The sequence below is a fragment of the Garra rufa genome, chromosome 7 (assembly GCF_049309525.1).
Source record: "Garra rufa chromosome 7, GarRuf1.0, whole genome shotgun sequence".
Lineage (NCBI taxonomy): Eukaryota > Metazoa > Chordata > Actinopteri > Cypriniformes > Cyprinidae > Garra > Garra rufa.
In genome coordinates this window covers 33494862-33513593 of record NC_133367.1, presented here as the reverse complement: position 1 = coordinate 33513593, position 18732 = coordinate 33494862, and the positions used below count along the sequence as shown (strand labels likewise).

General features: G+C 40.8%; 2 protein-coding genes across 2 annotated transcripts; both read left to right on the top strand.

The window, feature by feature from the left end:
* The first annotated feature begins 268 nt into the window (after positions 1 to 268).
* LOC141338330 (uncharacterized) lies at positions 269 to 4039 on the top strand. Its single transcript, XM_073843861.1, has 8 exons — positions 269 to 355; positions 782 to 1129; positions 1210 to 1437; positions 1528 to 1854; positions 1945 to 2154; positions 2242 to 2329; positions 2526 to 2586; positions 3724 to 4039. The coding sequence occupies exons 1-8, from the start codon at positions 310 to 312 to the stop codon at positions 3910 to 3912; spliced, it is 1497 nt and encodes a 498-aa protein (XP_073699962.1). The 5' UTR covers positions 269 to 309; the 3' UTR covers positions 3913 to 4039.
* Positions 4040 to 4302: 263 nt separating this feature from the next.
* vtg8 (vitellogenin 8) lies at positions 4303 to 14246 on the top strand. Its single transcript, XM_073843862.1, has 32 exons — positions 4303 to 4342; positions 4445 to 4465; positions 4566 to 4717; positions 4796 to 5044; positions 5114 to 5275; positions 5395 to 5543; positions 5627 to 5777; positions 5878 to 6035; positions 6575 to 6740; positions 6843 to 6968; positions 7045 to 7263; positions 7473 to 7690; positions 7782 to 7879; positions 7953 to 8077; positions 8151 to 8246; positions 9085 to 9204; positions 9317 to 9503; positions 9636 to 9915; positions 10002 to 10131; positions 10214 to 10402; positions 10530 to 10781; positions 10885 to 10929; positions 11030 to 11236; positions 12085 to 12227; positions 12311 to 12449; positions 12522 to 12642; positions 12726 to 12909; positions 12992 to 13086; positions 13208 to 13302; positions 13391 to 13556; positions 13630 to 13788; positions 13875 to 14246. The coding sequence occupies exons 1-32, from the start codon at positions 4303 to 4305 to the stop codon at positions 14009 to 14011; spliced, it is 4779 nt and encodes a 1592-aa protein (XP_073699963.1). The 3' UTR covers positions 14012 to 14246.
* The last annotated feature ends 4486 nt before the right edge of the window (positions 14247 to 18732 follow it).

Sequence of the window (18732 nt, the reverse complement as noted above, 5' to 3'; positions counted from 1 at the left end):
AAGGAAATAAGATCAGCAGAGTGTCTGCAACAGCTTCTCCAACAGACAGCATAAACGACAACTAATATCTGAGAACAGCAGCATGTAATGTAAGTAAAGCTAAAATTTAATTGCATTTAAAATGATACCTTAAGTAAATGTTTCTATTTTCATTATTTTAATGGGGTAGCATGAACTCGGATAACAGACTAATGAATCTTCTGAACTGTAATCACCCTTCAAGCGTGTCACAGTGAAACTTGTTTTTTTTTATTTTTGGTTTTTCTCAGGTCGAGCAGCTCTGTGTCTTTCATTGTATGTGTGAAGATCATGAACTCCAGTATCTCTCCGCTGATTCTGCTGCTGCTCATTCCAGGTTTGAACATTATTGTTTGTTTTTCTCCTCTGTAATGTTTTCATGTAAATGTATCTCTAATTATCTTTGGCATGTTCCAAAAGTATTTATCTGGTTTTGTTTTATCTTATCATTATTGCTTTATATTTACAAGCCGTTATAATCATTTAAGATCAGTATATCTTATTGTCCAGTAGGGTTGAATGTCAGTAGGGCAGATGATTTTCTGTTCATACTTTTAAAAATGAACTGGCCATATAGATGAATTTAAAACAGACTTTTTGACAATATTTAAAATTAAACTAAATTAAGAATCATGGTTGAGCATTATTTTAGCGATATTTGCTATAAACACTGGATTATTGCAGTAGAGAATCTCTTCTGACTGAATGTAAACAATCTCTATAGCAAAATGTATTTTTTTTGTTTTTGTTTTTTTTTGTTCAGGCCCTGCAAAATTAGACCGGCTGTCTGTGACCTGTAGTCAACAGAGTATTTGTGCTGTGAAAGGGACAGAGGAGACACTGAGCTGCTCTTACTCCTACATCAACTTCAAAATTGCATTCTGGTTCAGCGAGAAACAAAGTGCAAACTGGAGGGAAAAAAATGAACCTGAAGATTTGACTTTAGACTCCGACTACTCAGGACGAGTGAAAACGAGTATTAAGGAATATAAAGCAGAACTCACAATATCAGACGTGAGAGAGAGAGACTCTGGAGAATATCAGCTCATGTTCATCATGAAGGATGGAGTTAAACATCTCAGCTCAGCAGCCGTCAGTCTAACAGTCACAGGTGAGAGTCGAGATTCTGGTCAGTTCAGCTGTTTTCATTTGACATGTGATTAAGTTTTTCTTAATTTTTACATTAATCAGATCTGCAAGTGAGGATGAATCCTGTGTCTACAGATCCAACAGATGAGAGAATAGAACTGACCTGTGATTCTTCCTGCACTTTGACCTCTAGACTTTATTATCACTGGATGAAGGATGGAAAGTATTTCACAGATACAGTGTCCCCCAACATGCTTGTGTCATTCAGCAGAGATGCTGGCAGCTTTTCCTGTTATCGTAAAGACCGTAAACATCACTCCTCCTCTGTGTGTGAGTGTCCAACAATACACTATTTGATCCATACATGTGTATATTTAAACAAATGTGTGAGTTTTACATGCTAATCTGTGTCTCTTTCAGGTCTTTCTCAGAGGGGCTGCTGGGATGTGTCTTACAGCTCTAGAAGAGTCTGTGCTTTGGTGGGCTCAACAGTAGACATTTCCTCTACATACTCACATCCCTCTGGTCATACTGTAAATAAAACATTCTGGCATTATGCTCCATCTGGGGACTTCAAGGATCTGCGTGAGAAGCATCAGTTTGCTGGTCGTGTGGAGTATGTGGGGAACAAACTGAGAATCAAAGATCTCAAGATCAGCGACTCTGGAGAATATCAATTTCGGTTCATAACTGACAAAACAAATGGCAAATACTCTGGATCACCTGGAGTCATTCTTACTGTTACAGGTAACTGATCATCATGAATGAGTTTTGTTTTCAATATTAGCAAAAACTAATGTTAGGCTCAGCATGAAGTACTTTAATTCTGTTTTCCAGATACGCAGGTGAAAAGCAGCCCAGGCCTTGTATCAGGTGGAGAAAAAGTGATATTAAGCTGTTCAACTAAATGCACTCTGAATGACAAACATACTTACATCTGGTACAAAAATGGACAACATGTAACGGATGGATTCACTAAAGTCAACAAGCTGTACTTGGACTCAGTCAGCAATGAAGAGCTTCAACAGTATTCCTGTGCTGTAGGAGGTAACATCTCTCATAATGAATACTGTTTATTTTAAAATGATTGTTGCAGTTTGAGTGCAACTCAGTAATAATTTGTGTGTTTTACAGACCAAGTGGAGAGCAGAGCTCTACGAATCACTCCTGTCATACTGTGTGTTGTTTTGACTCTCACTCTTATAGGAATCCTGTTGTTTAGGTCAGCAAATTTCATCTTAAGTTTGAAAATTTTAAAAACATAAATCAGTAAAATACTAAGATAATTTGAAGAGAAATATTTAAGATTCTAAACTATTTATGTCACAAATAAAATAAATAGTGAAATATAATGATAAATATAATCTATATAAAGTGATCTTATTATACTATATATTTAGTAGTTGTGTTTCTTTAAGGAGGAGAAGGTTTACTTTGTCTAAAACCCAAAAAACTGAAAAGATGGAGGAGGAGGTTCAGGTAAGGATGTCTGATACTAAATTAAATTTTACATACATTTTACATACATACATTTATTTAAAAATTAAGGGTGTGCCCGAATCTGAATTCTAAATTTTGTAGTGTTCAGTCACCCAATAATAGCAATAAGCTTTGTGCTTTTTGTACTTTTAATATAAAACAAAGTCTCAGCTTTCAAAATCTGTTAGTTAGTAGCGCAATACAAACAATGTGTCTTGCAATAATGTGTTTTTCACACTCTTTAATGTGGCGGGACAGATCACTGCATTCATGTGAATCAATCAAGTTTTTAATCACAATGAGACATTCGTTTTATAAAATTATACTGTTTTCTTGTGAAAATTTCACCACCTACACTTCAAAAACGTCTGTGGCATCCAATCTTTAATTCCTCACATGTATTTAATTAAAAACAACAATAAAACATTCTAAAAGTTGAAGTGGACTCCAACTTACCATAAGTTATATTGTTGTCTTTTCTGAGCTATATAAGTGACTATTCACAAGCTGTTTTATAAATGATTGGAATACTATTTAACGTCTTCTATTCATTATTTGTAGGGTGCCAGCGACCCAGTAATCGCAATAATTTTGTGTTTTTTTTTTTTGCTTTTAAACAGCTCAGCTTTCAAACTGTCAGTTTTATCACAAAATTTATCACGAAATAAATTAGACTTTATTCTCAAAACATTTCGACTTCATTCTCGTAATTTAGACTTTATTCTGAAAATATTTCAACTTTATTCTTGTAATATTTTATCATTGGGTAATTATACTGTGCGTAAATTGTGGGCATCAGCGAACCGCTATTAAAATGTATGTGTGCTTGCATTTTACTTTCACTTTCGAGAGTTGCAATCACACATACTCACATGTTCACAGATCCATACTCAGCATCTGCAAATCATTCGCCATCGTCCTATCAGTCATCTCTTTTTACACTGTTTTTGTGATAAGTGAAATTTTATGTAGGCTACTGTAATTTAAGGCTACCAGTAACAAGCAGCTAACCGTGTCCCTTTAGTGGCTCCATAGAATGCATTATTTGTTTTCCGTGCCTTCCGAATACGGATTTACTATTCAAGCACATCCCTATCAAAAATGCTAACTTTTCTCTTACTGTTTTTCCCCCATCAGAAGGACTTGGTGCACAATAACACTGCAACCGCTGACCTCACGCAGAAAGCAGATGACGACAATCCAGACATTCATTATTCCAGTATTAGATTTAAAACAAAACATGCATCTTCAATCCCCATTGATGAATATCCAACAGAGACCGCAGAAACAGAGGCTGTCCACTATGCCACTGTAAGGTTCAAATAACGCGTATTCGGTATATCAAAAATGTATAATTGACCATTGCCCTTGGCAACTAATTTCCTACACTGTGGCTTTCTCATGTATCACTCTGTCTAATCGCACAATAAAATAATTACATTGCAAATCAATATTTGATGTGCATTCCTTTATTCTTTTGGCAAGTAGCCATGCAATAGGCAGGATAATGGGCAGTCAACTATTTTTTGCAATCGTTACCATTTATATGTCAGTATCAAGCACTAAAGTCCAGATTACCCTGGATTGTCATGTTAGACCAATGAGCTGGCAGGAGCAGGAACACAACCGGTTGGTTAATCATACATTTAGAGATCAGTATTTGGCCAGCAAAAGCTTGACAAAAACGGACATGGTGTTTTTGCACAACTGCTGACCATGAGAACTGTTGTCATGGCCTTGACTATAGCCCTTGTGGGTAAGTATTTTGCAGTGCTGTTTTAAATGTCACTATTTGCATGGATTATAATTTGACAAAAAAAGTTTTTAAATTAATATTAAGCTTTCTCTACAATTTCAGCAAGTCAGCATGTGAATCTTGGTAAGCAAAGTAGTTCCTATTTTACTAGTTTGTTTAACAAGGACAAAAATTTTTTTACTGCTGTATGTTACTTATCCAAAATACTATTTTGCACTTTTAGTCCCTGAGTTGGCAGGCACTCAGACTTATGTGTACAAGTATGAGGCTTTGCTCTTCAGTGGTCTTCACCAGGAAGGTTTGGCCAGAGCTGGCATTAAGATCAACAGCAAGGTTTCCATCAGTCCTGCAACCGAGAATGCATTCATCCTTAAGGTACCAGAAGAGTTTAATGCCAACATGGAGCTTTAAAAAGAAGCACACAATTATTTAAGGTTTGCCTATTTGTTTCAGCTCTCGAATCCTCAGCTGTTCGAGTACAGTGGTATTTGGCCCACAGATGCGTTTGTTGCTACTAAGCTCACCTCAGAACTGGCTGCTCAGCTTCAGATTCCTATTAAGTTTGAGTACACCAATGGTGTGGTTGGAAAGGTTTTCGCACCTTCTGTGGTTCCAACTACCGTTATCAACCTGCACAGGGGTATTCTGAACATCTTTCAGCTCAACCTCAAGAAGACCCAGAACATCTATGAGGTTCAAGAGGTAAGATAAAACTGTAATTATTAGTAATATAGATTTAGATTTCAAACCCAAATCTTCATTCTGATGTAGGATGGAGTTCAAGGCATTTGCGAGACCCAGTATCTAATCAGTGAGGATGAAAGAAACAACTCCACCACCATCACCAAGTCTAGAGATCTTACACTTTGCCATGAGAGGATAATGAAGGATGTTGGCTTGACTTACATTGAAAAGTGCACTGAATGTCAAAAGGTCAGGTCAAAGTTTTCATGTCATATCAATGCTTCAGCTTCCAGGATTTCAACTGGAGGTTCATAAAGTTACTGCTAAAGGTCTGTTACTCAGCTCAAATATACTATGTAATTTAACAGAGGGTAAAAAGTCTCTCTGGAGCTGCAACCTACAGCTATATCATGAAGCCAACTCCAACTGGTGTTATGATTACTGAAGCAACAGTCCAAGAGATACATCAGTTAACACCTCTACACGAGATCCGTGACGCTACCCAGATGGAAACTAGGCAAGATGTTTGCTCATGAACATGAACTTATGGAATTAAAATTAATTTATGTGGTAACCCAGTTATATTTTCAATATTTTCAGACAAACGTTGACATTTCTGGAGATTATGGCATCTCCTATAATTCCAATCAGTGCTGAATATTTACCCCGTGGAGGTTTACAGTATCAATTTAGCACTGAGACTCTTTGGAGTCCAATTCAGCTCATGAGAATCAGTAATCCTCAAGCTCAGGTAAGAACATATTGACTGCATCTTCAGTTGTTTTATAACAAACTATCATATTTTAATATTTTAACTCTCTTTTTTTGTTGTTTTACTGGTATTCATCAAGATAGTAGATGCTCTGAATCATCTAGCGACCAAAAAACTGGAAGAAGTCCATGAAGATATTCCTCTGAAATTTATACAGCTCGTCCAGCTCATGCGTTTCGCAGATGTGGATGCTATTGAGGGAATCTGGTCCCAATTTAAAACCAGACCTAATTTCAGGTACACAATATTTACTTTAATTGATTAGTTCACTTCCAGAGTAAAAAAATCCTGATAATTTACTCACCCCCTTGTCATCCAAGATCTTCACGTCTTTCTTTCTTCAAGACGAAAAGAAATTAAGATTTTTGAGGAAAACATTACAGGATTTTTCTCCATAAAACAGACTTCAATGGGAGTCGATGAGTTGAAGGTCCAAATTGCAGTTTCAATGCACATCAACGGGCTCTTCACGGTCCCAGCCGATGAAAAAGGGTCTTACCTAGCAAAACGGTAGAGCCTTTTGAAGCTGCTCTGAAACTACCATTTGGACCTTCAACCCATTGATCCCTGTTTAAGTCATCTATATGGAAAAAAATCCTGGAATGTTTTCCTCAAAAACCTTAATTTCATTTAGTCTGAAGAAAGACATGAACATCTGGGATGACATGGGGTTGAATAAATTATCAGAATTTGTTTTAATCTGGAGGTGAACGAATCCTTTAACAGTCTGAAACAGCTGTTTTTGCAAGTAGTCAATCATTTTTTACTCCTCTAAGGAAATGGATCTTAGATGCTGTTCCTGCAACTGGCACCTTAGCTGCATTAAAATTCATCAAGAAGACATTCTTGGCAGGCGAACTTTCCATCCTAGAGTTTACTCAGGTCCTTCTGGTCACTGTGCACATGGTCACTGCTAATTTGGACAGCATTAAGATGTACTCTGTGCGTACACCCACATTTGATGAATGACTCAAAGCTTAAACCACTTATTTAGCATGTTAAATAATGTCTGAACTTGTTCTATAAATGTTGTAATCCCCGAAGGGTCTAGCTTTGAGTCACAAAGTTCAAGAAACACCTGTTCTACGTAAGGTTGCCTTGCTTGGCTATGGGACAATAATTGCCAGGTACTGCAGTGAATCTCTTGAATGCCCAGTGGAGATTTTGAAGGTAAAGAAAATCATTCATTAATTGTTTTGCTTAACTATGTGTGAATTGTGGACAACTTCCTCTTTTGTTTTTCAAGCCCTTCCATGAGATGGTTATTGAGGCAACTGCTAAGGCCGACTTTGCAGAGATGACCCTGATTCTGAAAGTACTGGGCAACGCAGGGCACCCCGCTAGTATTAAATACATCACAAAGTTTCTACCAATATTTGGAAACCAAATACCTCTATTTCCCATGAGAGTTCAAGTGGGTGCAATTTTGGCTCTAAAGGCTGTTGCCAAAAAGGAACCCAAACTGGTTAGTCAGATATTTTTGAGTCATGCTTCGCTTTGTCATACTGATTGTACGTTACTTCAACTTTTGTTTACCCAGGGCCCACCTCCCAGAATGTTTTAAATATCTACCTGTTTAACAAACCAACATCTAAAGCATTTGGGTATATAGGTCCAAAGGACTGGAGATAAGAAACACTGGTTATACTATATGCATTTCATTTTGCATTTCAGGTCCAGAATGTAGTTTTGCAAATTTTTATAAACAAAGATCTCCACCCGGAGTTGCGCATGGTGTCATGGATTGTGCTTTTTGAGACAAAGCCAAGCATGGGCTTGGTTATTACTCTTGCACGTGATCTACAGAAGGAACCAAATCTACAGGTGGCCAGTCTTGTGTACTCGCACATGAAAGCCTTGACAAGGAGCACACACCCTGAGTTTGCTCTAATGTGAGTTTACACTAGCAAATGCAAAAATGTTTTCAGACATATGGATGTTTAAAACTTGAATATCGACAGTCCACCTTGGTCTTTTTTTCAGTGCCGCAGCATGCAGGGTTGCCATCAGGATATTAAGCCCCAAGTTGGACAAACCGAGCTTTCGTTTCAGCAAAGCATTTCTCTTGAATGGTTATGAAAGTAAGAAAGTTCTGATGATCTCCAATGGTGTTGTGTGTCAGGTGAAAACTTACCAATTTGTTCTGTTGTTTAGTACCTCTCATGGTTGGTGCTACCAGTAGTGTTTTCATCATCAATGATGCTGCCACCATCCTGCCCAGAGCTGTTTTAGCTAAAGCACGTGCTCACCTGGCTGGAGCTGCTGCTGACATTCTAGAGGTAAATGAATAAGATACAGGAAAAGATGCTTTCTTAAACTCCTACCCAACCTTACTAAAGTACTTTCTGTCAGGTTGGCATCAGAACTGATGGAATTCAAGAGGCTCTTCTGAAATCTCCATTCCTGAATGAGGATAGGTTGCCCAGGATGAAACAAGTTCTTAAGGCTGTAAGTGTGGCATATCACCCTCATGTCGTTCTTAACCCATAAGACCTTCGTTCATCATCGGAACACAAATTTATATATTTTTAAAGGTGCACTGTGTAATATTTAAGATGATCTCTAGACAGAGGTGCAATATAATATACATAACTATGTTTTCAGGGGTGTATAAAGACCTTACTTAATGAACCATTAGGTTTTTATTAACTTAGAATTATCAGTTTATATCTACACCTCGGTTCCCCTCACATGGAAGTCGCTGTTATGTTTCTACAGTAGCACAGATCGCGTTTCATCACTGTTGTTCTTGCGAAAAAACACTGATACAATGATGAACAAGTAACAGTAATATTCACAATAACATAATTTTATTGAATGATTAAGTAAATATAATTCCTTAAATTACGTTTTAAAAGAAATCGCACTATTCGTTGCTGTCAAAAACAGCGAGATTTTAATCCTGTATCGGCTTCCGTAGTTCTGTAAAAGGAGGGGTGAGCGGTGGACTGTTGCAATTCACAACCTCGCCGCTAGATGCCGCAAAAATCTACACACTGCACCTTTAATGAAATCCAAGTGCTTTCTGAGCTTAAGTATTTACGTATTTAACAATGTCTACTACTTTTCTGGGCCTTGAACATGGTAGTTCCATTGCTGTCTACTTAAGGTTAGAAAGCTCCCGGATTTCATCAAAAATATCTTAATTTGTGCTCCGAAGATGAACAAAGGTCTTACGGGTTTGGAACGACTTTGAGGCTGAGTAATTAATGAGACAGTTTTCATTTTTGATTGAAATATCCCTTTAACAGTTCCATATTTCTGTTGTCTATTTGGCTTTCTGCAGCTAAAAACATTCAAGGCCCTGCCAAAGAAGCAGCCCCTGGGCTCAATCTATGTGAAAGTTCTTGGACAAGAGATTGCTTTTGCAAACGTTGACAAAGAAATACTTGAACAGGCAACACAGGTATATTGTGGTAATACCGTATAATCCAAAAAAACGAACTAATTTGTATTGTCCTCCAAAATGTTCAAGAAGATCGTTCAGAATTGAGCTAAGCATTACATTTTATCTACAGCTTACTACTGGAGGCTATATATCTGAGATGGCAGGGGAGGCTCTCAAAGCGATGCAGAATGGCATTGCCTTCCAGTATGCCAAGCCCCTACTGCTGGCTGAAGTACGTCGCATCTTCCCATCAGTAGCTGGTGTACCCATGGAGTTTAGTTTGTATGCTACTGCATTGACTGCTGTTAAATTGAAAGGTAAGAGTCTCAAAAGTGCAGTAGTCTATTTATAGACTGGTTGGAAATACATTTATATTTACAAATGCACAGTATTTAACAGAGAATTTACTTTAATATTGAAACTTTTTTCTTATTTGCCATCATGTTCAGTCCAGGCTATTATTACACCACCTCTAACTGAAACCATGAGTCTTGCTCATCTGTTGAAGACAGATATGAAGCTAACCACTGAAGTTTCACCAAGCATTGCACTACAAACTTTTGCTGTGATGGGACTGAATACTGGTTTTGTTCAAGCTGCATCCATGGCCAAAGGAAAGATCCACACATTTTTGCCTCTAAAATTGGAGGCAAAGTTTGACCTCACAAATGCTAATTTCAAGATAGCGGCTTTTCCTGTTGTACTTCCAGTGCGTGCTTTGACAGCACGGTACAGAATATTTTGAGTAGACTCATTGTCAATTTTGGTCAATCTCATTACTAAAGTGGCATTTTGTGATTCTCATTTCACACTAGATTTGAAACTGTGGTAGCAGCTGGAAATATCAAGGAGGTCAATGCAGTCAATGCACCCGTTGTACCAAAGATGGCAGTAGTGAAACATTCCCAAGAAACACTTACCTCAATGATGTCACCTGGAGATTTGGTAAGATAAGAAATTTCTTCGGCTATTACTGTTAAAAATTAATTCTTTATGAATCTAATTAGTTTTATTCATCCCAACATAGTCATCTGAAACCATTAAAACTGTTATTCCACCTCCCGATGAGCCTGATCTGAGGACTAGTGTTCCAGTTCACAAAACACTCTGTTCTGTTTTACCTCACATTGGAGTTAATGTATGCATGGAGGTTATGTCCTGTGATGCCAGCTTCATCAAAAACACCACTCTTTATAACATGATCGGACAGCATGGAGTACATATGAGCATACTTAGAGGCAAGTGTCTGAAGTCAAATCAGAATTTCACTAGAACTATGTTTGTTATTGACAATGTGTTATCTTATAATTTATTTATTGGCAGCTGATGGTCCTGCTGTTGAGGGACTAGAGCTAGAGGTCCAACTAGGCCCAAGAGCTGCTAAAAAGCTACTTAAAGAAATCAGCTTTGCTGACACAAAGACTCCAAACGTCAATACTGTCCTGCAAAAACTGAGGATAATCCTGGAGGCTGAACAGAGGAACAAGAACTCCAGTTTTTTTAGTCATAATAAATTATTTTACCATCAAAGTACCAGTAGTCACAGCGTTAGTTCCAGCAGTTCTGTTCGATCTTCCAACTCGCATCTGTCCAAAGTAAGTGTTTTCATTACCACAAAGGTAAGTCCAGGATTTTCTATTTATTATGCAACCCACACACTACAATTTTTTTCTTCTGGATCACTATATGGATCACTAGGACCTCTCCAGTGCACAAAGCAGTGAAAGTTTCAAGCCTGTTCAGGTATGATGCAGTTTCCATCAGCATATCTTTTTATTCTTTCATTCTATTTTTAAAACAGGTTTTAATCAATACAGTGGTAAATGTCTTTACATGGCTGCAGTCTAGATTCCTTGGGGACTCGGTTCCTCCAGTGGTTGCTATCATTGCACGTGTTGTCAGAGTTGACCGCAAGTTGTTGGGGTACCAGCTCACTGCTTACCTGGACAGACCCACCTCACGGGTGCAAATCATTGTGGTCTCTATCGCAGCAAAAGACAACTGGAAGATGTGCGCTGATGGTGTCTTGTTGAGCAAGTACAATGTTGATGTAAGGAGTTTTAGTTATCCATTTCTGTTATGCCAAAGGTGTCCTATCCTGCTCCTGGATGGCCAATACCCTGCAGAGTTTAGTTCCAACCTGCCCCAAAACACTTGCCTGAAAGTTTCAAGTATTCCTGAAGACCTTGACTAGCTGTTTCAAGTGTTTTCATTTGGGGTTTAGAGCTAATCTCTCCAGGATAGTGACTCCACAGAAGCAGGATTGGACACCCCTGTGTTAGGATAAAGCAAGGGTCTCCAGACTCAGTTCCTGGGGGCTGGTGTCCAGTAGAGTTTAGCTCCAACCTTCCCCAACACACTGGCCTGAAAGTTTCTAGCAATACTGAAGACCTTGACTAACTGGTTCAGATGTGTTTAATTGGGATTGAAGCTAAACTGCAGGATAGTGACTACAGGAGCAGGATTAGACAGGATTAGGATAATGCAGTGGTCTCCACACTCAGGTCTGCAGGGCTCCAAGAGTAATCAAACACACCTGAACCAGTTAATCAAGGTTTTACTAGGCATGCTAAAAACTTCCATGCAGGTGTGTCAAAGCAATTTGAAACTAAACTCTGCAGGACATGGCCCCACAGGACCAAGTTTCTGAGATTCTGATTCTGATAAAGCAGGGGTCTCCAAACTTGGTACTGAAGGGCCAGTGTACTGCTTTAGAGTTTAGCTTCAAACCTAATTAAACACACTTAAACCAACTAATCAAGGTTTTACTAGACATGCTAGAAACCTCCAGGCAGGTGTGTTGAGGTAAGTTAGAGCTGAACTCTGCAGGACACAAGTCCTCCAGGACCAAGTCTGGAGACCCCTGGGATAAAGCATTCAAAATGTGCTTCTATCTAGGCAAGGATTTCTTGGGGTGCAGAGTGCCAACAAAATGCAATTACCATCAACGCAGAGACTGGCCACCAAGGTCCAAGTCCAGTGGCCTATTTCAAAGTGAAGTGTGAGAAGGTGCCCACAATTATCACCACCTACGCCAAGAGGTTTGATTACTCTTCATTTGCAAATGTTCCACTTCAGAAACATCACCATATCAACACATTTTTCTTTTCCTTTCCTATTCAAGTTTGTCTGAATACATTCCTGCTGCAGCTCAAATGACTGGTTTGGCTATTAGCAATGAAAAAAACACTGAACGACAGATTGGACTGATCATACTTGTCCCAACCCAAAGAACCCTGGACATCATTATTAAGACCCCAACAGTAAGCAACAACCCAGTGAATGATTTACTATGCCTTTTTTGACAGCACTTTCTAAGATTTCTGAATTTGCAGATGACCTTGTCAGTGTCGAACTTGGTTCTTCCAATCGCCTTGCCATTTAAGGATATTCAGGCCTATCCAAAAAATGATGTCACAAGCATAATTCAAAACCTTCATATACAGGCTAGTTCAGGTTAGTAAAGTGTGATAAGACAGCCTTTCATGCACAATTGATTTTTGTTTTTCAGTAAATGTTTTGTTTGTCTTAATATTTAGCTAAATGCAGTAAGGTCAGAAACATCTTGACTACATTCAACCATAAGCAGTACAACTATGAAATTCCCCTTTCCTGCTACCAAGTCTTAGTTCAAGACTGCACTTCAGAGCACAAATTCATAGTTCTAATGAAAAAGGATGATGTTTTTGAGCATGAAGACCTTAACATTAAGGTGGCAGACATGTAAGTCCAACTCACAGATATCACAAGTTTCATTATACAAAAGCAACCTCATTGCAATGTTCAGTGTCTTCTTCCACCACAGCGATGTTGACATATACCACCAGAAGAGTGCAGTGAAGGTTAAAATAAATGGAATTGAAATACCAACAAACAACATTTCATACCAGCACCCAACAGGTTGAAGTTCTCTCCACATTAATTTGGTATAAAAGTCTGTTGCTTGCATCAGCAATTGCTTTGCCTTAGGAAGAAAGTCTTGGAGTGTTTTTCTGCACATTTATTAGGCTTTTTTGTGTAGGTACCATACGAATTGAGCAGAAAGGTCAAGGTATCGCTCTTTATGCCCCAGGTCATGGTCTTCAAGAGGTATATTACGCCAGTGACCAGTGGATGGTAAGTCATAACTCGACACACCAGTAAACTGGGTCATTCTATAATGCTGATATTTCGAAAAATATATATTTTTTTCTTGTTTTTTCAGGTTTATGTTGTAGACTGGATGAAGGGACAGACTTGTGGACTCTGTGGAAAGGCTGATGGAGAAATCAGACAAGAGTATCGCATGCCCAGTGGATTCCTGACCAAGAGTTTGGTTAGCTTTGCCCACTCATGGGTGCTTGCTGCTGAGAGCTGCCGTGATGCCAGCCGTAAGTGTTTTGCTGCTTATTCTTTGACACTAAGTCATTCCAGTAAAAGACTTTTATTATATACCCTCCCCAGAGTGTCACATGAGGCTTGAAACTGTGAAACTGGAGAACAAGAAGTCTGATTGGCAATTGTCCAAATGCTACTCTGTTGAGCCTGTGTTGCGCTGTCTGCCTGGCTGTCTGCCAATCAGGACTAGTCATATCACTATTGGATTCTACTGCCTGCCTTCTGGTAAGACATCCATCCACCAAAATTTCAGATAATATTTCACAGATTTGTTTTAGTAGCTACATTATAATTTGATGCTTCTGTTTTAGACTTCAGAATGAACCCTTCCGCAAATCTGAGCAGCAACTATGAGAATACTGAAGATTTGAGAGAAACTGCCGAAGCTCACATGGCCTGTCAGTGTACAGAGGAGTGTTTAACTGCTGTTGCAAAATTGCAACATTAAAAAAAGTCTATGCATCGTCATACACACAGCTGCATACGTTAACATGAGTTTAAACATTATGAAGTAACAATGAAAAATGATATATTTATGAATTAACATTTACTACAATTAATAAATTCTGTGAAGAATATTGATTGTCAATTTTGATACCTGAGCTCAATATGTTAACTAATGTTAACAAATTGAGCTTAGTTGTAAAGTGTTACCTTTGTAACTAAATAATGCTCTGCAATAAATAAATAAAGCACTATTAAAATACTACAAAATTGTGACATTATTTTCTCCAAAGTATCGCTATAAGGAAATCTATAAAACTGTTTAAATGTAACTGTCACGATCCAGGCGGGGTTGAGGAGTGTAGAATGATGAGGAGAACCGGAGTAAATGAAACGTAAACAGTTTATTAAATGAAACACTGAAACTAACATAAACAAACAAAAACCGGGAGCATAAGAAGCACATGAAACCAGGCAAACAGCAGTAACAGAAATCATTGACGGACAAATGGGGAGAGAACACACAGACTCTTAAATACACTGAAACAGGGGCGTGGTCACTAACAAGATAACAAGGGGGAAATACAAATATGGGCAAGACTGAACTAACTAAACATAACCAAAAGGGGGAGACAAGGACTAAACCATATAAGCTAGAAACATGGGGGGAAAAACACTTGGAAAACATGACAGAACAGGACAATACACAGACATGACTCTGACATTACCCCCCCCCTCCCCCGAAGGCGCGTCCCGCGCCTAATAACATCCAAAGGGGAGGGAGGGTGGGCGCCCTGGAGACCGCTAGGAGGACACAGGGGACATAGAGGTGGTCTCCAGGGCGGATCAGGGATCTCAGGTGGCCATGGCAGGTCTGGGGGTTCAGGAAACCATGGCCGGGTAAACAGTCCAGGTGGCCATGGTGGATCTGGCGGCTCAGGCAGCCATGGCTGGGACAATAGTTCAGGAGGCCATGAACTATTCCATAAGCTCTGGCGGCGCAGTCACTGGAGGGCGCTCTGGCGGCGCAGTCACTGGAGGGCGCTCTGGCGGCGCAGTCACTGGAAGGCTGGGCGGAACCAGCGAAGACTCTGGGAGACTGGGCGGAACCAGAGGAGACTCAGGAAGGCTGGGCGGAACCAGCGAAGACTCTGACTTGGCGGTAGCCCTCTTGGGTGCAGACTCAGGCTTGGTGGCCATCTTGGCCGGGATTTCAGGTTGGGTGGTCATTTTGGCCGAGGGTTCTGGAACGGCGTTCATCTTGGCCGTGAACTCAGTAACGGCGGCCATCTTGACCGGGAACTCAGCAACGGCGGCCATCTTGGCCGGGAACTCTGGAACAGCGGCCATCTTGACCGGGAACTCAGTCTTGGCTGCCATCTTGGCCGGGAACTCAGGCTTGGCGGCCATCTTGGCCAAGAATTCAGGAACGGTGGCCATCTTGGCCGGGAACTCAGCAACGGCGACCATCTTGCTTGCAGAATCCGACGTGGCAGCCATCTTGTTTGCAGAATCTGGCGCGGCAGCCATCTTGTGAACTGGCGTGGCGGCCATCTTGCTTGCCGACTCCTGCGTGGCAGCCATTTTGCGTGCAGACTCCTGCGTGGTAGCCATCTTGCGTGTAGATTCCGGTATAGCAGCCATCTTGTGAGCTGGCGTGGCAGCCGGCAGATTAGAGCGCTGGGCGGAGGCCGGTAGATGAGAGCGCGGGGAGGAGACCGGCCGCATCGGGCTGAGGACAGCAGCGGAGCTTTGGAGGACGACTGGGGATAGGAGACTGGGCTGGCGGTCCGATCCGTTGGAGCGGTATGTGGAGGTTCTCGGCTTATGGCAGGCTGGCGCGATGTGCTGTGTCTGTGAGGGGACCGGAAGATGAGACCGACCAGAATTTGGAAATTCTTCGACTTCAAAATCAGATCCATTCAAATAGAGAATCAGGTTTATTAGCTCGATCAAGGGGAAATTATAAGAGGGAAGATCGCAGCGAATGGTCTCATCATCCAGCCCCAAAACAAACACAGCACCAAGAGCAGCCTCGTGCCAGCCTACCTGATGGGAGAGCTCGATGAAATCCTCCACATATCGTTCCAACTCACGGCCACCTTGCCGCAGTCTCCTCAAAGCTGCCTCAGCCCGACTCATCTTCTGTTTTGGTCCGTCAATCTGTCACGATCCAGGCGGGGTTGAGGAGTGTAGAATGATGAGGAGAACCGGAGTAAATGAAACGTAAACAGTTTATTAAATGAAACACTGAAACTAACATAAACAAACAAAAACCGGGAGCATAAGAAGCACATGAAACCAGGCAAACAGCAGTAACAGAAATCATTGACGGACAAATGGGGAGAGAACACACAGACTCTTAAATACACTGAAACAGGGGCGTGGTCACTAACAAGATAACAAGGGGGAAATACAAATATGGGCAAGACTGAACTAACTAAACATAACCAAAAGGGGGAGACAAGGACTAAACCATATAAGCTAGAAACATGGGGGGAAAAACACTTGGAAAACATGACAGAACAGGACAATACACAGACATGACTCTGACAGTAACAGTCTTTTCTACTATTTGTAAGTCTATTACTGGTCCAGTACACCAAAAAAAAAAAAAACAGCATATGAAGGGATAGTTCAATGAAAAACGAAAATTCTGATAATGTTCCAAACTCGTAAGACCTTCGTTCATCTTTGGAACACAAATTAAGATATTTTTAATGGAATCCAAGAACTTTCTGACCTTAAAGAAAAGAAAATGTTTAATAAAGTTTTTTTTTTTTTTTTTTTGCGCAGAAAAAAGTATTCTTGTAGCTTCATAAAATTACAGTTGAACCACTGATGTCACATGGACTATTTTAACAATGTTCTTACTGCCTTTTTGGGCTTTGAACGTGGTTGTTGCATTGCTGTCTATGCAGGGTCAGAAAACTCTATGATTTCATCAAAAATATCTTAATTTGTGTTCCAAAGATGATCGAAGAGTTTGGAATGACATGAGGGTGAGTAATTAATAGCAGAATTTAAATTTGTATTTTTTTGGGTGACTATTTTAATTTTACATGCTATATGCATTCTGCAAACGTACTTATCATTTTGGTTGTTTTAGTTTGTGAAATGTGCGCTAACCACTGCATCAGGTCTCCCACATATTTTCTTTAATTACTTTTTCCCATTTAAAGTAGTCTTCACAACATCTATCCCATATTGGGGTGCAAAGAACATTATATACTTATTAGGAAGTAGGGATCAGAGGGCAGTCCCAACGGAGGGCAATCAAAGATCTTGCCACTGCAGCGGAACGGAGCAGTCACTGGCTGTGGCTGAAACGTAGGGACGCAACATGGGCTGCCAAATGATCACATGGTGCCACCACCGTGCGACACACACCCGGGTCTGATCAACCCGTGGTGGGCCAACCCCGGCAGAGGGTGTCTTGTGATAAGTGGCCGAAACACCCAATGAGGTCGGGGCACACAACTGAAGATGTGTCACACTGGTGGTACCACGCAATCTGTGCCGAATTTCACCCCATCCAGGATGACATCTCCATTCAATTGTTGTGCTGAAAGTTAGGGATCTTTAACAACTAGTCCTAGTAAGAATCTTGATATCTGGTGTTAAAACCAGTGACCGCTGCGAAAGGGCAGCTGACAACCTGGGAAAGACCTGGTGACGGCCTGAAGAGACTGCTGGCAGGAGGGAACAGACCCCAACGGGGCTGGCATGGGTTAGCTACCCGTGCTAGCAGGATCCTTGCACTACACAGTGACTTGGATCCACCCAACTATGGCTACGAAAATTTCAAAAGGAAAAACACCCCTTGAGTCTGCGAGAGCGGGGGCGGAAGATGACTCGTCGGTGGACCACACGGTAACAGACCCTGGAACGGAAACGACAATGAATCAAATGTTCAGCATGGGAGTTGATGGAGTAACAGCACAGGCAGGACACAAGCTTCAAAGCTGCAGCTGTGGCTGGAAAAAGATAACATCAGAGAAGGGTCTCAAGATCCACCAGGGCAGGAAAAAGTGCCTGAGAGAGCCTAGCAAGGGGCCTCGCATTGACCACTACTTCCTTAGAGGTATGGCAAATCAGTCGAGTGAAGCCCAGTGGCAGGATATTCACCACAGTCCACAGGGTATCAGAACCCCAGACGAAGCTCAACCAAGCACAGAGCCACCAACGGACATGAGTCCAGAGCCCATCCAGCCACAGACAGCAGTAGAGAGGAAGATGAATGGACGGAAGCCTCAAATCTTGTGGCCTAAATCCTGCCAGAAAAAGGAGTGGGAAACCACAGACACAGACCTTGTCCATCTTCTAGAAGGCCTGAAAGGGTGTGTGGAAAGAAAGCTGGACAAGATCGGAGAGATTATTTACAGCTATGGAGCAGAGAGATTCGGGGTGAAAAGAACAAACCTTTGGATGCAGAAGGACCCATCAGTCAACCTCAAGTCCAGGAGACAACAAGAGATTGAGCGACTGGTGAAAGAAAGAAGGAACCTGAGAAAACAATGGAGGAAGGCCACAGAAGTGGAAAGGAAAGGACTTGAGGCACTACAGGGTGACATCAAGCAGCGTATTGCAACACTGCGAAGAGCAGAATGCCTTAGAAAGCAACATAAGAAGAAGGAACGAACGAGGACTGCCTTCTACAGAGATCCCTACAAGTTTGTCAAAGACCTCTTTGTCAAGGAGAAAACTGGGACCCTCAAAGCACCC